Source organism: Camelus bactrianus, chromosome 16 (genome assembly GCF_048773025.1).
Source record: "Camelus bactrianus isolate YW-2024 breed Bactrian camel chromosome 16, ASM4877302v1, whole genome shotgun sequence".
Taxonomy (NCBI): Eukaryota; Metazoa; Chordata; class Mammalia; order Artiodactyla; family Camelidae; genus Camelus; species Camelus bactrianus.
In genome coordinates, this window is record NC_133554.1 from 34,245,050 (window position 1) to 34,269,410 (window position 24,361).

Sequence of the window (24,361 nt, forward strand, 5' to 3'; positions counted from 1 at the left end):
GACTTGGAAACGTGAAGAGAGACAAATGTGGTGTCACATGAGGCACAGTAGCCATTAAGTGCGCGGATATAATGCAAATTGCATGCAAATATATGCAAACTTTATATTAATTTGTAGAATCTTGCTTTGGAGCTTGTAAAAGTAGTGTTTTTAGGTTAAACCAAAACTAATGCGTTTTGAAGTTACTGCTTTCTCGGTACTTACCAGGACTCAATTGCTGAAAGTTTGACACCTCCCTAATCCCCTCATAAGGATTTCACTAGTGCTTGATTCCATCTTACACCCGGCCCCGCCCCCGCCCCCGCCCCCGCCCTCGCCCCCGCCCCCGCGCTGCCTGACGTCACGTGACACCGTATTTGCATACTACCTGGGACTGGGTGTGACGCTCCCCTTTTCTGCGTCTTCTCATTGGCATCGCCAGAGAACCAGCCCCCTTCCGTACAGACCAATCAGCGGACCCTCGGACATAGGGCAGCAGGAGGGGGTGGAATCGGGGTGGGGTCTTGGGGTGGATCGCTAGGCATATCGACCAATCATCCTTTGGAAAGGGAAGCTCAAGTCAAGGGTTGGTTGGGAGGAGGGGTCTGGGGATTCGTAGGCCAATGAGAGCTCTGGGCTGAGGGGGCCGGTCTCCGCCCCGTAGGGCAGATAAGCAGCCGCAGCGGGGGTTGGGGGGCCGTGTGGGGCTCGCTGTGGGGCCGAGGCAGCGGGGCAGCAGCCGGGCAGTCGGGCGGGCGGGTGATGGCGGGGGCCGCAGCAGGCGGCAGAGGCGGAGGTGCCTGGGGGCCGGGGCGCGGAGGGACTGGGGGGCTCCGGCGGGGCTGCTCTCCCCCAGCTCCCGCCGGCTCCCCCCGGGCTGGGCTGCAGCCGCTCAGGGCCACCGTCCCCTTCCAGCTGCAGCAACCGCACCAGCGCCGGGACGGGGGTGGCCGCGCAGGTGAGCCGGGCCTGGAGCGGGTGCCGGGGAGGGAGCCGTTGGGGGAGGGGGGAACGCGTGATTGGGGGGAGGGATATAGGGAGAAGTGTGAGGGGGAAGTGGATGGGGTGAAGGAAGAGAAAGGGGGTCGCGCAAAGTCTGCGAGGACGGAGCGAGCGAGAGCCAGGAGCGGTGAACGCGGGGTGCATCGACGGGACAGAGTGTGCAGGGGAGTCCGGGCTGGGAGGTGAGGGGAGGGACCTGGCAGATGGAGGCTGGCTTTGGGGGCGTAACCGAAAAGTGGGTAGAGGTGTCGTATGGAGGTGAGTGGAGGATGCAAGGGTGGCAGCGAGGTGTGAGGAAGGAGTGAGTGGCGCGTGACGGGGGCGCCTTATGCAGGGCTGGCCCTGGAGCGAGGGACCGGTGGGCGCTGGACGTCTGCACGCGGAGGGGGAGGGGCATGGAGGAGAGTCCCGTGGAGCCATGTGTTACTTCTCCAACTTGAGTTTGGCCCCAGCATCCCGCTCTGTAGCCCTGACGTTCCTTTCCCCATCACTTCACCGTACGCTTCCCTTTATGCCACCTCCTGGAGCTGATTTCATCTGAATCGTTGGAGTAAGTTCGTTTAACGGCTTTTACTACTGTACAAACGCTCCGCTTCTATTCCCTACAATCCTCTTGATGTGGCTCAGAAGTTGTATATCCCCAGATCATTGACCTGCTTAATATGGCTGTCTCATTCCAACCATCGTGCGTGCGTGCGTGCGTGTGTGTGTGTGTGTGTGTGTGTGTGTGTAGGACCTGGGCAGTTTGCCCCTTGCCTTTCCCCCCTCCCCCCACCAAGGCTGTTTTGTTAGTCAACGTGGCAGTGGGGTGAGGGCTACAATCAAATATAGTGTGGCAAATACCCCACTTTATGAATAGCACCAAAAAGGTGTCTTAATAGCAGCTTGATGTGGTGGGTGTAGGGAAACCAGGGAGGAGCTGCTTAACCTTGTAATGGGTCCCCTACAAATACCGGCAGTTAAGAATGGGAGAAGGAACCTACTTGCATGAGGAGGTTGGCAATAAGTTGAAAATGAGGCTTGTATTTGATTCACACCAGATGTGAAAAGATCATTGCACACTTCTAAAGCCTCAGGGTCCACCAAATGTACAAAAGTCTTGGTCCCTGCCATCTGATGATTAATGACATTCTCTAAACCAGGGTTTCTTGACCTTTTTGTGATTGCCAAGCTTAGTTGCTGCACATCCCTCTCCTAAAAGTTTAGCTGTTACCTTGCCTTCCTAGGTAGAAATGCAATTAAGAGAGTCTCTGAAGTAAAAATTCCAAGTCTGTCTGGACTTCATTGTAAATGTTAGTATTGCACCTTTTAGTGCAGGAACAGTCAAATTTGGTAGCAAGATGGTAACCATCTAGTAAACAGATACCTAGAATCTGTCGGTGTAGAGCAAGGTAATGCCCAGACAAACTTATGCCTATCATGAGCTATAAAGCAAACCACAAGACTACAAACCTGTTGGTTTTGTTTGGGCTTCCTTGGAGTCCAGGGAAATTAGTAGAACAGTAAACGCCAGAACCTGAGTCACTTTTAGTAGAAATCAACAGAAAGCCTGCCTGTGTAGTAGCTGGAAATCTATTAGCAATCATATTTTAAGAGCAGGTATTTTGTGTCTACTATAAAACTAATATTAAAAAGATGAACACTGGTGGATGCTGTGGAAAGACGAGTATAGTTTTGGATTACTGGGTTCTTCACATGGCCTGTTCCTTTTTTAGGGCCAGGGGCCCTAAGATACTGGTAAAAACCTAGGAAGTTAGAACTCTGTATAATATGTTGACTGCTCTAGGGCAGATTGGTGGCCTGTTTATGGACTGGGCTGATGGATTGTTTCTCTACCTATTAGTATCCCAGAGGCACTAATAAGGCACTTACCTGATCTGTAGTGGGATTATTTGTAGGTTTTCAGTGAGGCAAGAGAGAGGAAAGAAAGGAGGAGGAAAGAGTGGCCTTAGCCTGTGGACTTCTTTGTGGCCAGACATTAAGGGCATGTCCCTGGCCTTTGGTTTGGGAGCACATCAGGTCTTCTACATGTTAACTTTTACCCTTTTGTGTGTCCAGATGGTTTCCATTCTTCGGTCTTAAGAAGTGGCAGAAGTGGTTTCCTCTGGGCCCGTAGGGTATATGTGATAGAAGAAAATGCCTTGCAGTCATAAACCCTTAAGAGAATGGCTTTGGATGCTAGCGTGCCTGGGTTTCAAATCCAGGTTCTACCTTTCACTGGCTGTGTGGTCTGGAGGAAGTTAACTTCTGTGCCTCAATTTCCTCATCTGTAAAATGTGAATAATAATATCTACGTCATACGAATCAAATGAGTTAATAGCTATAAAGTGCTTAGAACAGTACCTGGCAAACAGAAAGTGCTATGAAGTGTTTGCTGCTCTTGTATTATTATTCTCTCCACCCAGCCAAGGTGAGAGCACTGTTGGCCAGAGCCCATTGCCTTTTCAGGCTTCAAAGAGCAAACCCATATTGGTCTGAAACCAGTACTGCAGGTTTCAGAATTTCAGGGCCTCCCCTTTGCACTTTTATTTGCTCATCTTTTAAAAGGAGCTTTCTAAACAGGGCTCTGAAACCCAACTGTTTAAAAAAGCATGTGAGCTGGGACTGGGTTTCAGGAACAATTAAGTGTCATCACTGTTTCTGTTTCCCATCTCAAAGTGATGCAGTGCTCAGGGCTGTGCAGTTATCTCTCACCGCACACCCTGTTGTGTTCTTGACAAGATATATTAGATGTTGTTTTTTAAAAAATGGGGGAGGGTGATGGTCTAAAGAGCAGGATTTACTTCTGTGGCTATTCCTCCATAAGGGATGTCTTCCTAAACTGAGGACCAGCTTCATTTTTATGAGCCTCAGCTAGGGGTGTAGAAGGCAAAAGACAGTGGAGAGAAAAAGGAAGGTTAACTCTAAGAAGCGAAGAACCATGAACTGGTAATAGAAATCCAGGGTAAATTTCTCACTGCAATTCCCCCTTTAATTGAATTCTCATTTGTGTCTCATGTCAGCTGGAGGCTGCTAACTTTTATGTTCTTCCAGGACCTCTGATGAGGGACAAAATGGGGCCAGGAGGCGAAGTGTTCTGGGTTCCAGTCTTACCTATCCTGTTTAGTGTCTTTGTCTCCGTGTCCCTAGAATGAAGATAATGTTCGGTTCAGCTTTGCAAATTCTTCTCTAGTGGACCAGCCCCACTGGCCAGCTGGGTGCTAGGGGAGTACCTCCTCTACTCACCAGGCCCTTCTTAAACTAGGGGTTGGTAATTACAGCCTGCAAAACAAATCCAGGCCTCTGCCTGTTATTGTAAATAAAGTTTTATTGGAACACAGCCATGCTCCTTCACTTAGGTATTGTCTGGTTGCTTTTGCACTACAGTGACAGAGTTGAGTAGTTGCGATAGAGATACTGTAGCCCACAAAGGCTGGAATATTTACTACATGGCACTTTAGAGAAAAAGTTGGCCTAGCCTTGTCTTCAACAATGTTCCTGACCGGTATTCCTGTATAAAGATGAGTTTCAAATGTGTGTAGTATACACCTCAGAAAGTCCTCAGGGGCCAAAGAAAACTAACAAGCCTGTATCCCTACTCATATTTTAGGGGAAAAGAAAGGGGTGGGGGTCATAAGTTTCCAGTTAGTTCTCAATCTTTATGGAAGATCAACACGTGTGAATCCAGGCTGCCCACCCCCACCCTTGTCAGGTGACTTGCATTTGGTAGATATGAACTAATTTGGATTTACATAAAAGCTTAACTGTTAGGCAAATTTGCATCCCCTCCCCTCTTACCCTCCTTCCAAACCTAACAACCCGCAACTGCAGTGAACACATTTCAAAATCAGATGGAAATTATTTTAGGCTTATCTCTTGTTTTGAATTTTTCTCATTACCTTTTATTTTCCTGAACAGATCAGTGAGATCATGGCTGCCTTAAAAGAATGACTTCCCCACAGGGACATAGGAAAGGTTTTTCAAATGTCGATTAGGATAGCCTTCAGGATGGTCGTTTCAATGAATGTAAGGCAGCATCATTATTTGCAGTGCTTTGAAAACTTAGTCCTTGGGGGATGGATGTGTAGACAGGTGTGGAACCGCATAAAGGAGGTTGCTTATTAGAGACACTAAGAGAAAGCCCTCATTAAACCATGGTCCTGGATTTTGGTGCCCAAAACAGCCTGGAGATTGGAATAGAATGCCACTTTTCTATGCCAAGGAGCCATCTTGCTATAATGAAACTTGGGGTACAGTTAAATCCTTTAAGAGCTATAGTTGTTCTTCAAAAATCTGTGATTGAGGCAGTGTCTAACTTACTTCTGATAGCTTTGCTAACACCAGGCACATGGTCAGCAAAATGCATTACTGAAGTATCTGACTTTTAAATATTATCACCAGTGATGGCATCCTTGAAATTGAGGGCCACAGTGCCTGACTTCTTTATCCTTTGGTACCCAAAGATCCATGCGTTCTTCACTATTTTGGACAGCAAAGGATATGGGAAGCTGTCCACTTCCATAACATTGAGCAGAGATGTTTTAAACTATTTGAGGTCAGTGGAGGGGGCCTGAGAAGAGCAGTGGGGTGTGGTGGTAAGAGGACATCATTCTCTCCGGTTCCAGATATAGATAGATCAAGAAAATTTGAGGCAAGAATGCAAAATTTTCATAGTTATGGTGGCAATATGAGTGTTGCCGAAGTGGCTGGTGGACTTAAATAGCCAGAAAACACTTCACCTGCATGTTCTGCTAGTTTCTACTGAATGGTGTGATGGGTACCAGGCCACCTATTCCTTGATCTTCATGGAACTGTTAGAAATCAAGCATCCTCCTCCAGATTCTTAAATTCTCATGTAGCGCCTTTGTGCCAAAGGATCAGGCTTTAAGGTGTGACCTATTTTGGGGGCAGGTGTGGTTTTTGAGTTCTTATTGACACTATCATATATAGCAAGTGCTATATGACACTAGTGCAAATGCTGTACTAGACTTACCTGGGCGTACGTACACCTAATCCACAGGCAGCTCAGAAGGGAAAGCCCTGTTTCCTTCCCAGTTCCCAGCAAGTTAGTTTAGTGAGACTGGACTGTTTCTTCATGGATTGGTAAGTTAGACCCCCCTCTGAGATGGACAGAAGAGGAAACAGGGAAGAGTAGAAACAAAAGATGAGTGGGGCATCTGGTCAACTCTCCACCTCTGCCTAAGTGGAGGCTTCACAGAGGGCTCCATTATTTGGTTTGCAGGGTTATGAATTAACCAAACATTAGCCAGATCTATTCACATTGTTAGGTCCAAAGCAAGTCCTGATCTCAGAGAGAGAAGAGTTTTGGATTATTCTTGAAGTTATGAATGATCTGTGCTCCAGTTCCTCTCCAGTTGTGTGGAGCTGTGAAGGGCCAGTTGTTCTTGGGAACAGCTGTACAGTGGGAGGCTCTGGACAGCTGGCTGCTCTCACTCGCTCCCCACTGAACCTCCTGGTTTTGAAAACTCTTTCTGGCACTTGGCCTTCTCCTGCACACTTTTCCTCGGGGTCACTACAAAGCTGAATGCCCAACTTGAAGTCATTTAAATGTTTATCCTTAGGCTCGAATAAGCCTCAGTTGACTTTTACTGTGTGGGAGCAGCACAGCCAATCAAGGGTGGCTTTAATGAACTTAAAAGAATGCTATCAAAGTATTTCATAATAGGAAAACTTTTAACTCCAGCCCCTGGGGAACCTGGAATTGAAGTCTGGGCTGTGCACAGACACTTACCCTGCCCTGCCCTACCCATGAGCCTCAGACAGCTGACACTGGGGGTGGCAGAGCGCCTTGGGCTCAGCTCTGCCTGCACTTTATAAAAGGGGTGGAGGTTGGGGGAGGCCTGGGAAGACTCCCCCGAGGGCTTCAGTTGATCTGAGCAGTAGTAATAGGCTTCAAGGTGGGGGAGTTTCTCCCAGAAGCTGCCTGAGTGTGGCTTCTTAGAGTTGGGCAGTATTTGTCAGGCAGCGTGGGAAGTTTGGGGTGCTTCTTCTCTGACCCCGTTCTCCCTGTCTTGCAAATGGTTGGTGGCTCTTCGGGGCAACTACATTAACGAGCATAGGTCTAGTCTGCCACCAGCTCTGCTACCTGGATCCCTCATCATCTGATCCTAACTGAAAACATGCAGGAGAGCACTGAGGTCTAACCTCCTTAAGAGGCAAAGGTTCGAATTAAACATACAACTCCAAAAGCAAATTACTAACATGTGCACCAATGAATAAAATATAAATTCAAGCTGGAGGAGGTAAAGAATGAAGGAATATTCAATGTTAGGTAGGGTTAATTAGAGAATTACTGGGGTGTCTTGAATAGGCTTTTTTTTTTTTTAAATTGACCAGTCTATTCTCCCTAAGGTTAAATTAAATTTTTACTCTCTCCTCTCCCTTCCCTTTTGAAAGTGGCTTTGGTGTGTCCTTGTTTGGTCAGCTGTGTTCCTTAACTTTCTCAAATCTCTTTAGTCCCTTCTGCCCCATGCTGGAAATTGTGTGCCTGCCTTTTTAAAAGGTAGGCACCTCATGTTTCAAGTTCAAGTGCAATGGAACTCACCCTGCAGCTTGAACAGATTTGAGTGTTTTTGCAGAGGGAGGGCCAGGGCAGATGGGGAGTGTTGTGCTCAATAAATACTTGTTGGATGGAGTTGCTGGAAAGGCAGCAGGGGTGGGGAGAAGTAAGCCACGCTTCCCCAGGCTCACTTGAAATGGTTTTTCCCACTTCTGGTCCCCACACACGGTGCCCCCTTTAAAATACCTCTCTTACAAGGCACCCCCACCCTTCCCCCTGCAAGTGTTAGTGTTCTGTCTCTTCAAATCCCTGGTCTCCCATTCATCCTGGTCATTGGGCTGGAAGCCCAGCTGGTGGCAGAGACGTGGCATTTCCATGGATGTCTTTGCTAGGCCTGTAGGTTCTCTTCCCTGCACACTTGAAGCCAGAGGGTGAGCTTGGGCAGTTAGTTACCAGGTTGATCCATGGAAACAGCCAATGTTTAGGATTTTGTTATGATTTTGTAAAAAAGCCAGATGACCTGGCTTTAGGCTGAGACATGGATATGGGTGAGAGGCCAAGGAGACTGAGAGGAATGCTGGAAGTCCTTTCACTCCAGGTAGATTTGCACCAAATTCCTAGAAGTGCAATAATATTTAGCAGAGGAAAGCAGAAAAACAAAATCTGAACCAGCGACTTTTCTGGGCTAGGGAGCGGAATTATCTGTTGGCCCTAGGGTGGCTTCGAAGGTATGACCAGGCTGGAATCTCCCCCTCCCAAGCCAGGCACCATCCTTTACGTGAAGCACTGCTGTATCTGCTTCTCTTTTTACCACCAAATGGGGGAAATGCTGGAGATTCTCACTATCATTCCCCAAGCCCTCATCCTCATCCGTGGAGTCTGCCTCTAACCACCGGCTTCGTGACTTAGTCAAAATGATTTTGTAAACCAGCCTAGCTGGGGATAACTTGGAACAGAGTAGAAATGTGATTGGGAGGAAAGAAAGGCAGCTTCTCTTCCTCCTCCCGCTCTGTCCCCACCCACCACACCGCATTCCCTTTAAGAGTGCTTTGTGTTCTGCGCGTGCTTGATCGCCCACACGGCTTTGAGAACCGCCGCTGATAACACTTGCGCTCCCTGCCGCACACCTGCGAGCTGGCTGACAACCTGACGCCTGGCCCCTGTTTGGGGTTTGTCTTTGTCACTCGTGCCCATCAGATATGACACACAAACTGGAGTTGAGGGTGAAGTGGATCGCATTGGGCATGACAGAGGGGCTGCAACCAGGGAGTTTTCACAATAGTCCGTTGTCTGGATGGCTAGGTTGGGGAGAGAAGGCCAGTGAGAGGCATGGCCACATGGCCCGTGCACATCTTAACGCACCTGGACTCTTTCTCATTAGAACCATAATCCTGGGTAGTTTTGTGTTCACAGGAGACTAAAGCAGCTGCTTCTGTGGAAAGAAAGGGTCTGTGAATCCCAACTCAGGAAGGCCCCAAAACTCATCTGCGTTTCTCAGGGAAGCTGAGAGTGTCAACAGTGTTAGTTTTGACAGTGTGTTCCGCGTGTTTAGCTTTTTGTTGCTCCTAGTCAGTACCCTCGAGGTTTCTCATTCATCCTCGCAACAGTCCTGTACATGCAGGTGGCTTTTGCTTGTCTTTGCACATAAGGAAACTGAGGGTCCGTAAGGAAGTGGCTTGCCCAAGCCTGTGTGACTAATAAAGCCCTTTTTGCCCCTGATCCAGGGCTCTGCACGGTGAATTTCCTCCCAGGCTGGCATCCTCTGCAGTCTGCCCAGCGTACGCCCAGCCTGTTTCCCTTCTGCTTTTATACCTGTGTTCCAGGAGTGAAAATTCATTTGTTTAATTGACCAAAAGAGAGTTAAAAAGGAAAATGGGCTGCAAAGAAGTCCTTCAGTGCCCCTTAAGTAACTATCCACTTGGTGTGGCTGACTGGTTGGTGATGCTTATTATATTATATGTGTAATGTGGTGACTGACAGCTTTTGAGTTTTCCAGCTGGTTTGAGGTATGCAATTTCCATGTGGGAAGAACCCTCCCTGGTGGTCTAGTGGTTAGGATTCGGTGCTCTCTCTCCATGTGGAAAGAGAGGCTAACCAGGGACAGGTAGGGCCCAGGAGGTAGGTGGGGTTTTCCTGCCTCTGTGGGGTCACAGTCCTGATTACTGAGCTTGGGCTGATAGGAAAGGGTGTCTTTCTTATATGGAACCCCCCAAAAGCACCCAGTAATGAATGTGGGTGGTACATTTCTATGGTGGGGGTAGGTGCAGGTGGCATTGTGTCACAGATGACAACTTAGCTTCCATGTCAGGAACCCCTGGCTTCCCGACCCTCTACCGTGCTCTACCTGAGGATGTCTTCCTTGCAGGGACTTGAACTCAGGTGAAAACTCCATCTAGGGACTTGGTATCATGGAGAATTACCAGGCCTGCTTCGTAGAGAGGGATGTAAGCAGCTTTTACCTCCTCAGCTCTCTTGCAAAACCAGATTTCATATAGAATTCTTGAATGTTCTAGTAACCATATGCTTATGTGGAACCATCAAGTCCCATTATAAAAATGATTCTATATAATAAAGCTATTTCCATGGTTCATATAAATACTTTTGTTGTTGTCTTTTGTGGTTTTTCTTGTTTAAAGAAAATGAAAAGTGTAACCAACTATCTTATGTAACAAGTACTTTTTTCTGGTCCCTGTCCATGTGATAGTTCATCTCTAAACGAGAACACCTGAGTGCTTGCTGTATGCATTGGAAGCAGGGAGCGGGCAGCGGGGCTGTGGAACCATCACCCAATAACACATCCCCTTTGCTTTCTCTTCACCTTGAACCTCCCACCCTTCTGTCCCTCCTGGTTGTTTTCAGACAGACCACCACACAGAACCCAAAAAAGGACAGTACATGTATGTATCTGAATGTGAGCATGTACGTATGTGTGCGTCTTGAGTATGAACATGCGGATGCCAGGTGTGAGTGTGGGAGAGTGTGTGTATGAGTGCTTATGTGAGAAAAGGCGCATGTGAAAGGAAGTGAATGATAAACCCCCTGGGGCAAATGTTTAACGATAGGCGAGCCTGGGTCAAAGCGATAATGGGTGTTCTGTGTACTATTCTTGTTCTTGCATCTGTATATCTGAAATTATTTACAAATAAAAAGTTTAAAAAATGACTATATGCGAGACCAATTTGACTGTACCGGGAGTTCTTTAGAATGGAAGTTTTCTTCTGTCATCCTTATAGGATCTCTTATTGTCCCCATTTAACAGTCAGAACAACTGAAGCCCAGAGAAGTTGTGACTCGTCTTGAGTTCGTGTAGCACAGTGAGGTGGAGGCAGGCTTTGGGCACAGGTCTTGACCATTCTGTGGGAGACTGGAGCTTGTCCCTGCTACTCGAGCTGGACAAGGTTGGCATCATGTTCTGAGAACCAGTGGGTGCCGCTGCCGTGTGTCTAAGCCCAGACTGCGCCCCGCAGTGACCCAGCAGAGGGGTCGGCAGGGCAGCAGGAGGCTGCTGGCCCCCGCTGAGCACATTCGGGATGTTCAGGTACCTTCTAGGGAAAAGTGCTTCCTTATTCTGAGAAACGCTCTCACTCTGCTGTTCACTAAACTCTTGATTTCTTGAAATACATGAAATCGGAAGGCTCTCTTGTGCCAAGCCATGGAGTAATACAATTTGTATTTTTATAGCAGAGATCCGAGGGGCAGAGGAGTTGAGTTTTCTATTGAAAGCGATGCCAGTTTATGGGCCGGGCCAGACAGCTTTCTCGCTGTGAACCAGTCGGTGTGTTGTGCCCACTGCCTTGTGAATGTACAGGAGACTGAGGGAGGGCATGGGGCACGTCTCACCGAGAGGGCAGGAGTGACAACTTCATACACAAAGTGGGGGTTTCACTCTTAGTCCACAAAAGCCTTCCACTAACCGCAGGGCCCCAGGAGGGGTGCATCTGGTAATCACTACTGGACAGATTTAGAGGTTCCAACACTACTGTTTGTTCCCAGCCCCCTTTTCTCTCACACCAAACCATGTGCTATACATCTGTCTGCTCCTTGAAGGCACTTAAATTATTCCTGACATTGTTACTACTGACACTTACCCCCAGCTTCCAGACCTGGGGTAAATGAGTGAGTCTTACTTTACTTCTTAACATAGAAAAGACAAGTTTTTGAAAATCTTTAATTTTAGTATGTGTCCTTTATCTAAACTGTCTCCCCCAGCCGCCCCAGGGTGTGAGACTGTGGTTAAGTTGGCATCAAAGGATTTTTTTCATGGACTCCAGCCAGTTACATGAAATCAACCCAAGAGCATTTACTGTGTTATCATGCCAGTTTATATACTTTGATTGTTTGTCCTTAGGCAGTTATGAAGTTATAGAGGCTGTCCCCACTATTCTCTTGTCTCTGTCCTACCCTAAAATCATCTGCAGATGGATGGCATTCGGAATCAGGACAAGACACAGGAGGATGAGAAAAGGCTGCCCCCGAATTCCTGTTGGGTTGCCTGCAGCTTAGAGGTCTGCATTGGAGCTGCTGTGTAAATGGCCAGAGCCGTCTGCTCAGAGGGGACTGTGACCACTGAGCCTTTCCCTTCCAGTTCTTAGAGGCCTGGATAGGACGTCTTGGTAATTAACAAACCAGGCTGTTTCCTGGAATCAAATTCTCCTTTTGCTTCAGGAAGAGAATTTTTCTTTCTCTGATTTACAAAAGAAGGTGATACTGCTGTTAAGCAGCTCTTGATTTAAGAGTTGAGAGAAAGCCCATCATATGTGGGGAAGATGGTGTAACTTACCTTCCAGTGATATGTGTTGCAGTGTCCTCCTCTGCCGCTGGAAGCGCACGTGGAAAGGTGACCTGACAAGCATTCTTCTGCTATGAAGTCATCAGTGGTCTCAGTCATACACTGAGGGTAGGAAAAATCTTCCCAAGGTCATACCTTTCAAGACTCTTCCTGGAGGGGCCATTTAATCTTGCTTTTCAGACAAGGTTTACCCTGGAGGCACTATATAACCTTTGAGCCTCCCTTAGGAGACCTGGGCAACCAGCAAGACCAGGGCTTCAGAGCAGGGGCTGCCCTGGAATGTTGCTCAGCACACTTTGGGGTTTTTCCACCAGGCACAGCCTGGGAATTCGCCTAGGATTTTAAATCAGGCTGGATCAGTTCCAGACTGTCAGAGGCCAGGCAGGGAATCACTAGGTGGGACGTAGTGGTCTTTGGAGTATTTCCTTTTTGAAGCTGGAGACACATAGTAGAACCTGAGTAAGGAGACAGAGCTAACCAGAGAAGACTTTCTACAAAGGGGACAAAATGGTCCACGCAGGTTTTCAAGGCTTTGAGGATTGGGCAGAGTAACCCTAATACGATTTTAGACCCTGAAGGCAAAGCAAGTTCTGTGACTTAATGGCCTTGACGAATTTAACTGAGCAATTGCTCTTTAGAAGCCCCCTCCCTGCCCACCAGCCCGAGCAAAATGACCCAGAGCAGAGGTCCGGACAGACCTACTGAGGTGTAGCAAGTGAGCAAACCTGCCCTCTGAGCTTCAGTCCCGCCCAGCTTACCCAGGCATGTGGCCAGCCCCAGGTACACTGAGCACTGTTTATACTCTCCTGCTTGGAGGAGGAGGTGAGAGAGATGATCTGGGGCCCATAGCACGGCTGTCTGATCAGCCTAGGTAAGGCACATCTCCCTTTGATTTTGTACCTTTTTCCCCCTTTAACTTATTTTGCCCCAGCTAACAGCATGAGCTCTGGGGCCTTCAATTTAGCTGAGTTGGTCAGTAACCGTCTCTTCCTTACCCTTTAACAGTTGGGGAATTCTAAAACTAGAGGAGGCTCAAACTCTTCTGGTACAAACCCCTGCCTTCTGTCAGGTGGGTATGGAGAACTCTGGGGGCATGAAATGATCTCTCCCTGGAGCTTTTTGGGGACGGACTCTACAGTCTCCCTCGTTCAATTCTGAGTTGAGGAAAAGAAGTCTTTTTCTGCCTGTCATTTTTGTACTCACACAGAAGAGGAGATTTCACCTTCCTCCTGGAATCTAGCTGCCTTCCCTTTAGCTATTTTCACCCATCCTCCCTGGGATCTCACTGGTTTCCCCATTCCTGGTGAAGAGCAAGAATGGCAAATAGCTAACTTGGCTGGGCATCTCTGAGGTTCTGTCCGACTCCAACTGTGTTTCTGGACCTGTAGAAACCGCTTAATTCTGCCCGCAGTCTGGGTCTTACTCCTTAGGTGACATGCCACTTAATTTAAAGTCTCCTTTCCTTAGTATCTTTATTCTAACGCGTACTGGTTTACATCTGCCAATTCCTTGCCTCCTGTGAAGCCTCATTCACTGTTTCATTTCTTCTCGCCTACCTTCTCTGTCCCCAAATTAGAAGACCAGAGCAGTGACCTAACTGAATTTGACTTCAGCCTGCCAAGATTGAACTGCTAAGTGGTTTAGATCCTTGTTAAGGAGTGAATTTAATTTCTGTCTTCTCAAATTAAGCCAGTTTTTTTTTCCCCCTCACAGCTTTATTTTGGAAAAATTGTAGAGCTGCAGAAAGGTTATAAGCACAGTGCACACCCATTTACCTTTCACCTTAAACTCATTGATAACTTTTTGCCACAGTTGTCTAAACTCTCTTTTCTCTTTGTGTATATTATGTATGTGTGTCTGAGCCTCCACAGATGCTTTTTTGGTGAACTGTTTGAAAATAAGTTGCAAATATCATATTTCTCCAGTTAACTTCAGTGACATCTGAGAATAAGAACAATCTTCTACATAATCACAATGTCATTATCACATCTTAAGGAAACTATAATTCCATATTATCCAATATCCAGTTCATTTTCAGATTTCCCCTTTGATGGCTCTTTTGTTTGTATTATTGAACCAGGATCCAGTTTGGTTACATTTTTGAAAAAATCTCTCTATTTAAAATTCCCCTCCCACCTCTGTTTTTTTGTTTGTTTTTAGGTTTTTGGTATTTTAATGACTGACTTTTTGAAAGTGTGGACCAGTTGCCTTCTCGCTGTGCCACATTCTGGATTTTTCTGACTGTTCCCTCATGATGGCATTTAACTTGTTCCTCTGTCCTCTCCATTTCCTGCAGGTGGGAAGTTAGGTCTGGGGCCCAAATCGATTCAGGTAAAACATTTTTGGCAAGAGCATTTCATGGAGGAAGTTATGTACTTCGTGTTTATCACTTTTGGATGCAGGGGCAGGGGATGTCAGGATGACCATTCCTAGTGATGCTAAATTTGATCACTTGACCACTAAATTTCCCATTGTAAAGTACATTATTCTCTTGTAAGTGGTTTACAGGGAGGTACTTTGGAATTAAAAAAAAATTTTTTTTTACTCTGAACTCTACCTACTCATCCCTGCCTCCCTCCCAACCCCTGGAAACCACTGATACTTTAACTTTCTCCATAGTTTTGCCTTTTCCAGAATGTCATATAGTTGGACTCATACAGTTTATGGCCTTTTCAGACTGGCTTCTTTTACTTCACAATATATGTTTAAGTTTCCTCTATATCTTTTTGTGGCTTCATAGGTAATTTCTGTATCATATAGAACTCCTTAATCATAACAATTAGGGGCAAATGAGAAAAAAATTACCAGTTGTAAAAAACCCTCAAGAATAAAGTAAAAAATATTAATATCATAAAAGACAAGAAAAAAATTTTAATTTATTTTTTATTATTATTTGGGTGGTGGAGGGGAGGTATTTAGGCTTATTTGTTTTTTTAATAGAGGTACTGGGGATTGAACCCATGACCTTGTGCATTCTAAGCACAGTGCTCTACCACTTAGCTATACCCTCCCCTTGATACTTTGGCATTATTTAAATACTCTGTTCCCCACAATGTTTTGCTCAGAACTGTTGATATCCATTGATGACTCTTCCTGATTGAGCTGTTATTTTGGGAGTTGCATAAAGTTGGTTCTAAATTAACACTGATGGACGTGAATATTGCTGTGAGCTATTCTAAAGAGGAGTAAAAATTTTTCTTTTGGGTTTTGGAGTCGTTGAGGGGAAGGGGACAAAATGAGGCCATCAAATTCTGTCGAAGTCCAGATATTTTGTTTGTTTTGAGCTGATAGTAAACTGAGTATCAGCTGCTTACACATATGTTGCTGTCTGGTAGTTTTTCTTGAGGTCAGGGAGAAGGCAGGCTGGATGAAGCTAAAAATAAGTCATGGTTTGTTCACAAAGCAGAAATTATTTTGACTATTTGAACATTATCTGTAATTCTATTCTTATTTCGTTTTCTTTCTCTTACTTGCTTCTTACTTTCCTCATGGGAAAAGGGATTGCTCCTTTTAATTTTTTTACTTTTTACTTTTTCTGGCACTTTTTTTTTGAAGTTTAATATTACAAAATTTATTTTAAAAATTATTAAAGTCACAGATGTACAATGTAGTGTTTCACAAGTTTTAAAGGGTATACTCCATTTATAATTATTATAAAGTATTTGCTATATTCCCCATGTTGTACAGTATATCTTTGTAGTTTATTTTGTACCTGATTATACTTCTTTTTTTTATTGAGTTATAGTCAGTTTATAATGTGTCAATTTCTGGTGTACAGCACAGTTTTTCAGTCATACATGAATATACATATTTGCATTTTCATATTCTGTTTCACCATGAGCTACTACAAGATCTTGAGTATCTTTCCCTGTGCTATACATTATAAACTTGTTTATCTATGGGATCGCTCCTTTTAAAATTGTCTTCTTCCTCCTGCTGCCTGTCCTACATGCTCAGTGGGTAAAACAGTGTTCCTGAGACCCAGGTGTGAGTGAGCTGGCTCCTAGCAAGGGAAAGGAATAGAACTCTTCCAGTCCATGCGGGGGTTCCTGAACCCGGTGGCCGGGATTGTGACGGTTGAGTCTGACAATGAAACACAAGGGTGGGAAATGTCCTTTGAAAAGTCATCTGTGGGGGCAGAAGGCCTGAGTCTCAAGTTGCTCTGTGGCACTGGAGAAACCAATTCACCTCTCTACATGAGGGTGTTCACAGGCCCCACCTGGAACACATTGGAAGCTCTGCCCCCTCTTAATGTAGGAGACTCCCTGAGAGTGTGTGGGGCACACACATTCAGAACAAAAATCAGGGCAGAGTTGTCCTCTCATAGGATTTACTGTAGATGAACCTTCCCAGTCTCTGGTGCTTCCTCCACTTCATTTACGTTTAAAGAGCTGACTGGACATAACGATTTCTTCTCTGCTTGATAAGGATCAGATTGTTGTCTGAAGTGAAGATAGTGAAGGGCCTATTCCTGTCCTTGGAGTTTATAGCCATCCAGAAATCCATCCCCAAATAACCAGGGGGTGAGGATTGCTTTTAGGGGGAGAAGACTAGGCTATGGCTGCTTCTGCTGTTCTTGCAAAGGCCAGATAGATCCCGAAGGAAAGCATGCTCCAATCAGTAACTGCTCATATTTTGTCTTGTCCTATGAATGTTGAAATCCTTCAGAACTCCTCTTCAGAGAATTCAGATAAAAGGTGAAAAGTTCACACCACTTCCTTTTCTTCTAACTGCAGCTTCTTGGGGATTGAACAAATGTCTAAGTCACTGCTGTCTACCCTACACACACACACACAAACACATACACACACACAAACACATACACACACACACTTTAGGGTCACCTTTTTCCCTCCTTGCTGACACAAAGAGTTAGCGTCTTCCTGATTTTTTTGCCCATGGTGACATATCCAAATGGGTTTCTCCTGGCCCTTCTCTCCATCTGCTGATGGATGTGGTCTGCATCCTGGGGAGTCAGACACACAGCTGGAAATGCTTTCACTTGAGCTACACACTGAAATATGGAGTTAGTAATTAACTGAGGTCCTGGCTGAGAAGTTTAACGTGTGTACAAATAGCACTCTTTTTCTCTTTAGGTGAGCCTTGGTGGTAAGAGAAGTGTGCTGTTACTCTTTTTTTCTAGTTTAATCTAATTTTCTTTAGTTTCTTCTCTTTGTTATGGTTGAAATGAGCTACTGCTTGGTGTTGAAAGAAGTGTTTAAAGTCCCAGGTTTAATCTTCCCAGCCGGGATGGATGGGGTCTCCTTGGGCTTTCCAGCGAAGGCTTCTAACTTTTGTACAGTCATATTGGGGATTTCGGTTTGACCACAACTTCCCTCCAAAACCCACATGTCCCTGAGTTAAGCAGTTAAGCGGTGCCGGACCATAAGCAGCTAAGACGACCGCCTGTACCGTTTAATCCCAACACACGTACTGAAATGGAAAAGTAATCCCTGTGAAGCTGCAAGGAGGAACTTCCCCCACTTACTGCAAATCTGGTATTGGGGAAATGTTTAGAAATTCTGAATCTCTGTTTTACTTTGCTCCTGTCCAGATTAGCATCCTCCCTACTGCCCGTCCCCCATAAAAGTGCTGCATCACAGCCAGGAGACGGGACAGGACAGGACCTGCTCCCTCAGTGTCCAATCATCTGCCCTGCCTCAGCCTCCTGGGCAGCCCTGCCCCTGCCTGCTTCTCCTTCTGAGGGCAAGATCAGTGACTGAAAAAAGCATATGGTTAGAAAAACATGTGTAATAAGACCTCATTTTATTAAAAATATATATGCAAACATGTGCACAGAAAGGATGTGCATAGTGGTGATTTCTGAGTAGGGGCACGTGTAGTTTTTATTTTTCAGTTTTTGCTAATCTGCATTTTTGAAATTTCCTCTAACATGTACAGCTTCTGTTATAATGAGAGTTAGTTTGTCTTCAAGAGGGGAGGTGAGAAGATTAGTGCTCATAATGGTTCAAAGCCTGATGACATGAGAAAGTGACTAATAACTTATTTGTTGAACCTGCTAGTTGCTTAGTTTTGCCATGTGTGAAGTCTCGTTGGCTGGCTCTCTTTTCTTCCTTTTGGAGGCCTGGTTGGATATTTTGGGATCCCTAGACCTCATGCTAATAGAGACTGGTGGGTGGAAAGAAGCCTTGTCTTGTTTCTCAGATTTCTCTCCCCTGCATTGCCCTGAAGATAGTAAAATAAGCGAAGTAGCCCCTCTAGATGCCCAGCCAGGACGCTCTGGTCAAGGGCTGGACCCCACTTGTAAGCTGCTGAGTCTTCACCCGCTGGTCCATCTCCCGCCAAGTTGAGAAGGGCAGCTCAGTTCCTCACTTCCTGTGTCGTCTGCTGCCTTCCTTCTTCCCCTGACCCCTCCTTCTAAGAGCTGTCGCCCTCCTCCTTGGGGTTCCTGGGGTGGAGGTTTGCTGGTGTGGTGAGGCCTGAGGTGATCTCCAGCCAGGGATATGAGGGAAAAGCAGAGACAAACTGGTGGTCCTTCTGAAGAGGCTTCGGCTGTGGGAACCCCCAGAGCTTTTGCTGGAGCCTAGCACCGGGCTTGTGTCAGCCATCCCCACCACAACCTGGTCAACAGCTTCCTGTCTGACGTCCCCTGTATCCCCAGTGTTACTGGAGGGCTGGCTCGAGGTGGGCGCTCATGATTTGCCGCTGAAGGAATCAGCCTACTGTGATGTGCCAGGCCCCTTGGCCACCCTGGGTTGTGTCTTGTCAGCCCTATTTTGTGTGCTTCTCGCCCTGTTCCCTGTCCCCTAACATGCAAACGCTTGACCGCTGGTCCTCTGCACTCAGAGCCCCCTCTCTCTGAAGCCATGCAAATGCAGCAGTTGGGAGGTAGGGCCAAGTGGCTCTGGAAGATAGCGCCTAAAGCTTCTTATCTCCGGTGTGCGCTGCTTTGTTTTGTTTTTTCCATTTGCCGTTGCCCAAGAACCAAAGCATCCGCTGCTGCTGGGCTGCATGGTGACATGGCCTGGCCCGGTGCCAGGGTGCTTCGCCAGGTGGCCGGACTGTGGAGGCTGCTGCTTGCGATGGGCCGATAATACCCCACAGCACTGTAAACAGGACACTCCACCCTCCTGCAGCCACCCAGCCGGTGCCCAGGCAGCCCGCCGCTTTGTCACAGCCTGTCATGACAGGGGCGTCTCCTCTCACACAGGACGGCCAGTTGTCCCGTTTCCCTCCGTCTGTTTCCCAAATCTGAGAGAGGTACTTTCCAGAAATGAAACCAGTTCATCTTCCAACCACAAGCAGCCGTTGTGACTTCTCAACACTTCTCCTTTAACCATAATCACACAGTTGCAGGGCAGAACCCCCATACCCAGATCTTTCCGGTGTGCACACGGCGGGGGGTAAGCGCAGGACCCCCTATCTCAACTACACTCACATGTGAGATTTCTAAGAACGTTGCAGGGAGGTCTCAGTGCCTGGCACAACTCGAGTGCTGACCGCAGCTGCAGATGCCCGCACCTACCAGTGACTTTATTATCCCTGCACCATTTACTCCGAGTGCTGTCTGTGCTGGATTAGACCATCACTAGGAAAGAAAGGGGCTCTGGCACTAAGCTGTGTGCCTTCCCAGGGGACTGTGGTGGCTGGAACTCACCCTGCACGTCTCCTCTTCCTAGGCTCCCTCACCCCCACCTTCTATCCTAAAAGATTGTGGCGGGGGAAGTGGTTAACTGACAGTAATTTGGTTTAACATAATTTACCTAATGAAGACATAAGAGTGTTTTTGCATCTCATCTTCTGTTCTGTACAGCGTCCCTAAGAGGGGACTTGGGCTGGGACTGAGCTCCTGCTGGCCAGATGGGAGAGCAGGCCCAGTGAGGGCACAGTGTGGAGTAGTCACACTGCATTGAGGGCAGACCCATGGTCAGAACTGAATCTCTCACATCTGAGCCCCTGCCAGATACCCGGGGACCACACTGCTCTGGCCTGCGGCCCCTTGGAGGATGACACAAGACATGTCAGTGTCTGATTTGGGCTTTGGTCGCGTTTTGAGGGGGAAACTGACACCTTGGTTTTGCCCTTAATCGGTTGTGGTGCCCAAGTTAGCAGGTGCTCACCAGACCATTTGGGATGTGGTTTTTAAAATAAGTGGTAGATTTGTTTTCCTGTAAAACCTAATCTTTTTTTTTTTAAGTGCCCCCCTCCCTTATTTCCTGGGCGTGAAGGAAACAGAGCATGTTAGTCTCCTCAAAGGGACTAAGAATGTAGGGGTTTGGGAGGGGAGATGGGGCCTTGCTGAGGGCTTTGAGACAGACGGTGATTCTGTCACCTTGTGTCTGGTGAGGCGCGGGCCAGCCCCCTCACTACAATGTGGTTGCCGTAGAAATAAGGCTGAGGCCCAGCTGTCTCATTTAGGGAAAAGAAACTGAAGCAAGTCCTCCAGTTGGACTTAGATGCAGTGATATCCTTGCCAGCCTAGCACAGAGCGGGGGCTTGGTCAGAGGCTGTTGGTTCTGTATTGAGGTGCTTGGTTTCTCCCCAGACACCCTCCTTTCTTTTGTGTGTGTGTGTGTGTGTTAATTTTTTGTATATGTTGGAGCAAGTCAGAATCGATGAAGCCCTCAGAGTCCTGGAGAATAACTGTGGTCAGAGGTGGCCAGAGAGCACGTAGTGTTCACCAAAATGGGTGGTTGGAGTCTTACACCAAATTCCAGGATCCTGGGTCCTCCCTAGCCCTGGAAGAGAGTGCCATCTCTGCTTACTGCCCTTGAGACTGGACTCCTCCAACAGGATGGGACATGAAGGGTATCAATGGGAACGATGTAAAAGGGGTGTGGCTTCAATTGTCCTGAGGGGCTACTAGATTCTTCTCCCCTTGGTTTCAAAGACTTCTCCAGAAAACAGACCCACCGCCAAACAAAAAATCACTGTGGTCACCTGGCCTGCCTTCCATACTCCTCCCTCCCCACCCCCCACCACCCCAAAGGAGCTAAAGGGCAGTCCTTCATCCTGGTTATAGGCGGGCATCCCTGCACCCTCAAGGGGCATTCCTGATGCAGAAGGGCTGTGAGCCCTGTGAACTGATTCAGGAGGAAGGAGGCTTGGATTTAGATGTAGGACTGCTGCTGACTTACTGCACAGCCAAGTCCAATCTGAGACTGGACTTCTCTGTCCCTTGGTTTCCTTATCAGTCTTTCCTGAGCCCCTTTTAGGGCTATCAGGAGAGCAAAGGAGTATACACACACAAGGACTTTGTAGGGAGGGGGCAGAACTTGAAAGTATTATGTAAACTGAAGAGAGTACATAGGGTCTCAGGATGGAAAAATATCTAAAGATTTTTGCAGCAATTTCTGCCGAGGAGCTGAAAGAGGTGGCTCTGAGAAATCTTTCTCCCTGCCACTTCTTTCTCAGCCCGAGTCACAGCCCTCTTCCTTTCGACAGCGATGAAGCAGCTAAGAGCCACTATCTGGTAATAGAAACCCAGGATACATTTCTCACTGCAATTCCCCCTTAAATTAAGTTCTCATCTGTGTCTCATGTCAGTCGGAGTTTGCTTACTTTTATGTTCTTCCAGGACCTCTGATGAGGGACAAAACAGGGCCAGGAGGCGAATTGTGCTGGGTTCCAGTCTTACCTGTCCTGTTCAGTGGCTTTGTCTCCATGTCCCTAGAATGAAGATAATGGTATTCTGGTCTTTACGCCAGTCTCTTACTCATCTGCTTCCCATCTGCCTGTTATCTCCTCTGTCATGGAATCTTGTACACTTGCTTTCCGGGGCCCCTGCCTCAATGGTGGGCTCTTAGAGACAGTTTGGGAGAAACACAGGACAGCATTTTGGCATTTGGCCAGGCTGCCGCATGGGTCAGAAGTTCCCAGAAATATCTGGATTGCCACCTTTTGATCTTAAACCCAGGGCAGGACAGTGAGTGGTTGAAATGCCAGTGTAGGGCGATATGAAGTTGGAGCTTGAACCCAGCATGCCTGTCACTGCTTACTGGGTGACAGGTGCAAGGAGGGCAGCAAGGAGGTTGGGCCTTGCTGGGCCTCAGAGAGAGGAAAAGGGACCGGCCACTCAGGAGGCTTTACCCACAGGGAGCCAGGTGAGCATGGATGTGCGGGGCAGACAAACTTATAAACCAGGTTTAATTAGAGCAGGCTCACCTTGTAGTCACAGGTTTTTGATTTTATGCAAGTACTTAGGTGCCTGCACAGCTCCAGCGCTATGCTCTATGCGCTGTGGGGTACAGAGATAAATTAGACACAGCCCTTGGCTACAGGCTGTTTGTTATCTGGGAGTTACAAATGCTTGTAATCTGAGAGAAAGGCTGGGAAGTACTAAAAGAGTACAAAGTCTGGGGAAAATCAGAAAGTCCTGAGATACTCTCCAGGGGATCCAGGAGGCTCTGTGGAGGTGGAGATGGTTAGGCCGGCCCTGATGGGTGGATCAGAGTTCAGCCCTAGGCACGTGTGCAAAACCTCAGAAGGGGGAAGGCCTGAGAGGAGGGTGGGAAATGATGCGTAGTGTAGTTTGTCCAGGACAAAGAGATCTTGAAGAGGAGCGAAGTGTAAAGGAAAGGTTAAGTGGGACCAGAACATGAGGCCTTTGAGTACCATCTTTGAAAGAGAGCCTTTGAAGAGTTTTAAGGGTGTTAAGATTTAAAAGGATGTATTGTAGGTCAACATATATTGATTTGGAAAGGTGTTTATGATATAAGGTGAAAACTCATTGCAAAATGGTATGTACCGTATGATCCCACTTTTTAAATTTTAAAGCATACACATGCACACACGCAGAAGACGAGGCCCACCAGGATATCTCGCAGTATTACCGATGATTATCTCTGGGTGTTGAGATTTAAAGTTTCTTTTTGCTGTTGTTTTTGTATTTCTTGACTTTTCCACAATTCACACTTACTACTTTTGTAATTATGTCATTTTTAATTTGTATTATGTGAGCACATATTATGTGATGGCTGAGGGAAATGACTTACAGATATGTTAGGAACTAGATAAAAACCAAGACTAAAAGTTGTCCATGCAGTAAAATTTATGATACCAAACTGTGAGGGGAGAACCTCTCAAATGTCCAATAATATGGGAGTGGATAAGCAAACTCCTGTGTATCAACCTGGTGGAATATTATGTAGTCTGTAAAAATGACACATGTAGATTGTTGACACTTGGAAATGGGTAGAACAAAGCAGAACATCATGTACATTTCATGTTGATTACAATTATGTCAAAATTGTGTGTAAAAATTTAAATGAATTTGGAGAATGTAAGTCCATATTGTTGGCGTTTCTTTTTTGTTAATCATGGTAAATACACATAACGTAAAACTGACCATTTAACCATTTTAAGTTTATGATTCAGTGGCATTAAGTATATTGTCACGATGCTTTGTAGCCATCACCACCATCCATTTCCAGAACATTTTCCTCATCCCAAGAGGAAAGTCTGTGTCCATTAAATAGTAACTCCCCATTCCCTTCTCCCCCTAAGCTCCTAGTAACCTCTGCTCTACTTCTTGTCCCTATGAATTTGGCTATTCCAGGTACTTCATGTAAGTGGAATCATACAATATTTGTTCTTTTGTGTCAGTTTTATTTCACATAATGTTTTGAAGTTTCATCCATGTTGTAGCATGTATCAGAATTTCATTCCTTTTTGGGACTAATACTCCATTGTATGTATAGACCACATTTTCTTTATCCGTTTCATTCATCTATCGATGAACACTTGGATTGTTTCTACCTCTTGGCTATTGTGAATAGTGCTGCTGTGAACGTGGGTGTACGAATAATCCCTTTTCGAGACCCTCCTTTCACTTCTTTTGTACATATACCTAGAAGCGGAATTGCTGGATTGTATGGTCATTCTATATTTAACTTTTTGAGGAACTGCCAACCTGTTAGTGTCTTTTTAATATAAAGCTCTTCAAGTTTATTTATATCTACCGTCCTCAGTTCCTTTTGCTGTGCTTAATGCACCATGAATTATCAAGAGATTAGTACAGATGTGAAGGCGTTTTGCTGTGTTTAAAGGAACAAGCCTTATAGAGCTTAAGATAGTAGAGTGTTTTGAACGTGGCCGTGGAAAACATGGTCAACGCAGACGATTGAAACTTA

At 46.4% G+C, this 24,361-nt stretch overlaps 1 protein-coding gene across 1 annotated transcript in view; it reads left to right on the forward strand.

Annotated features, from left to right (window-relative positions):
* Nucleotides 1-657: 657 nt before the first annotated feature.
* Nucleotides 658-24,361, forward strand: part of FAM117A (family with sequence similarity 117 member A) — a 41,722-nt gene continuing 18,018 nt past the window's right edge. The window contains exon 1 of the mRNA XM_074343024.1: nucleotides 658-937. Coding sequence (XP_074199125.1) covers nucleotides 742-937 — 196 coding nt within the window. The 5' untranslated portion in view covers nucleotides 658-741. The remainder of the gene's footprint in view (nucleotides 938-24,361) is intronic.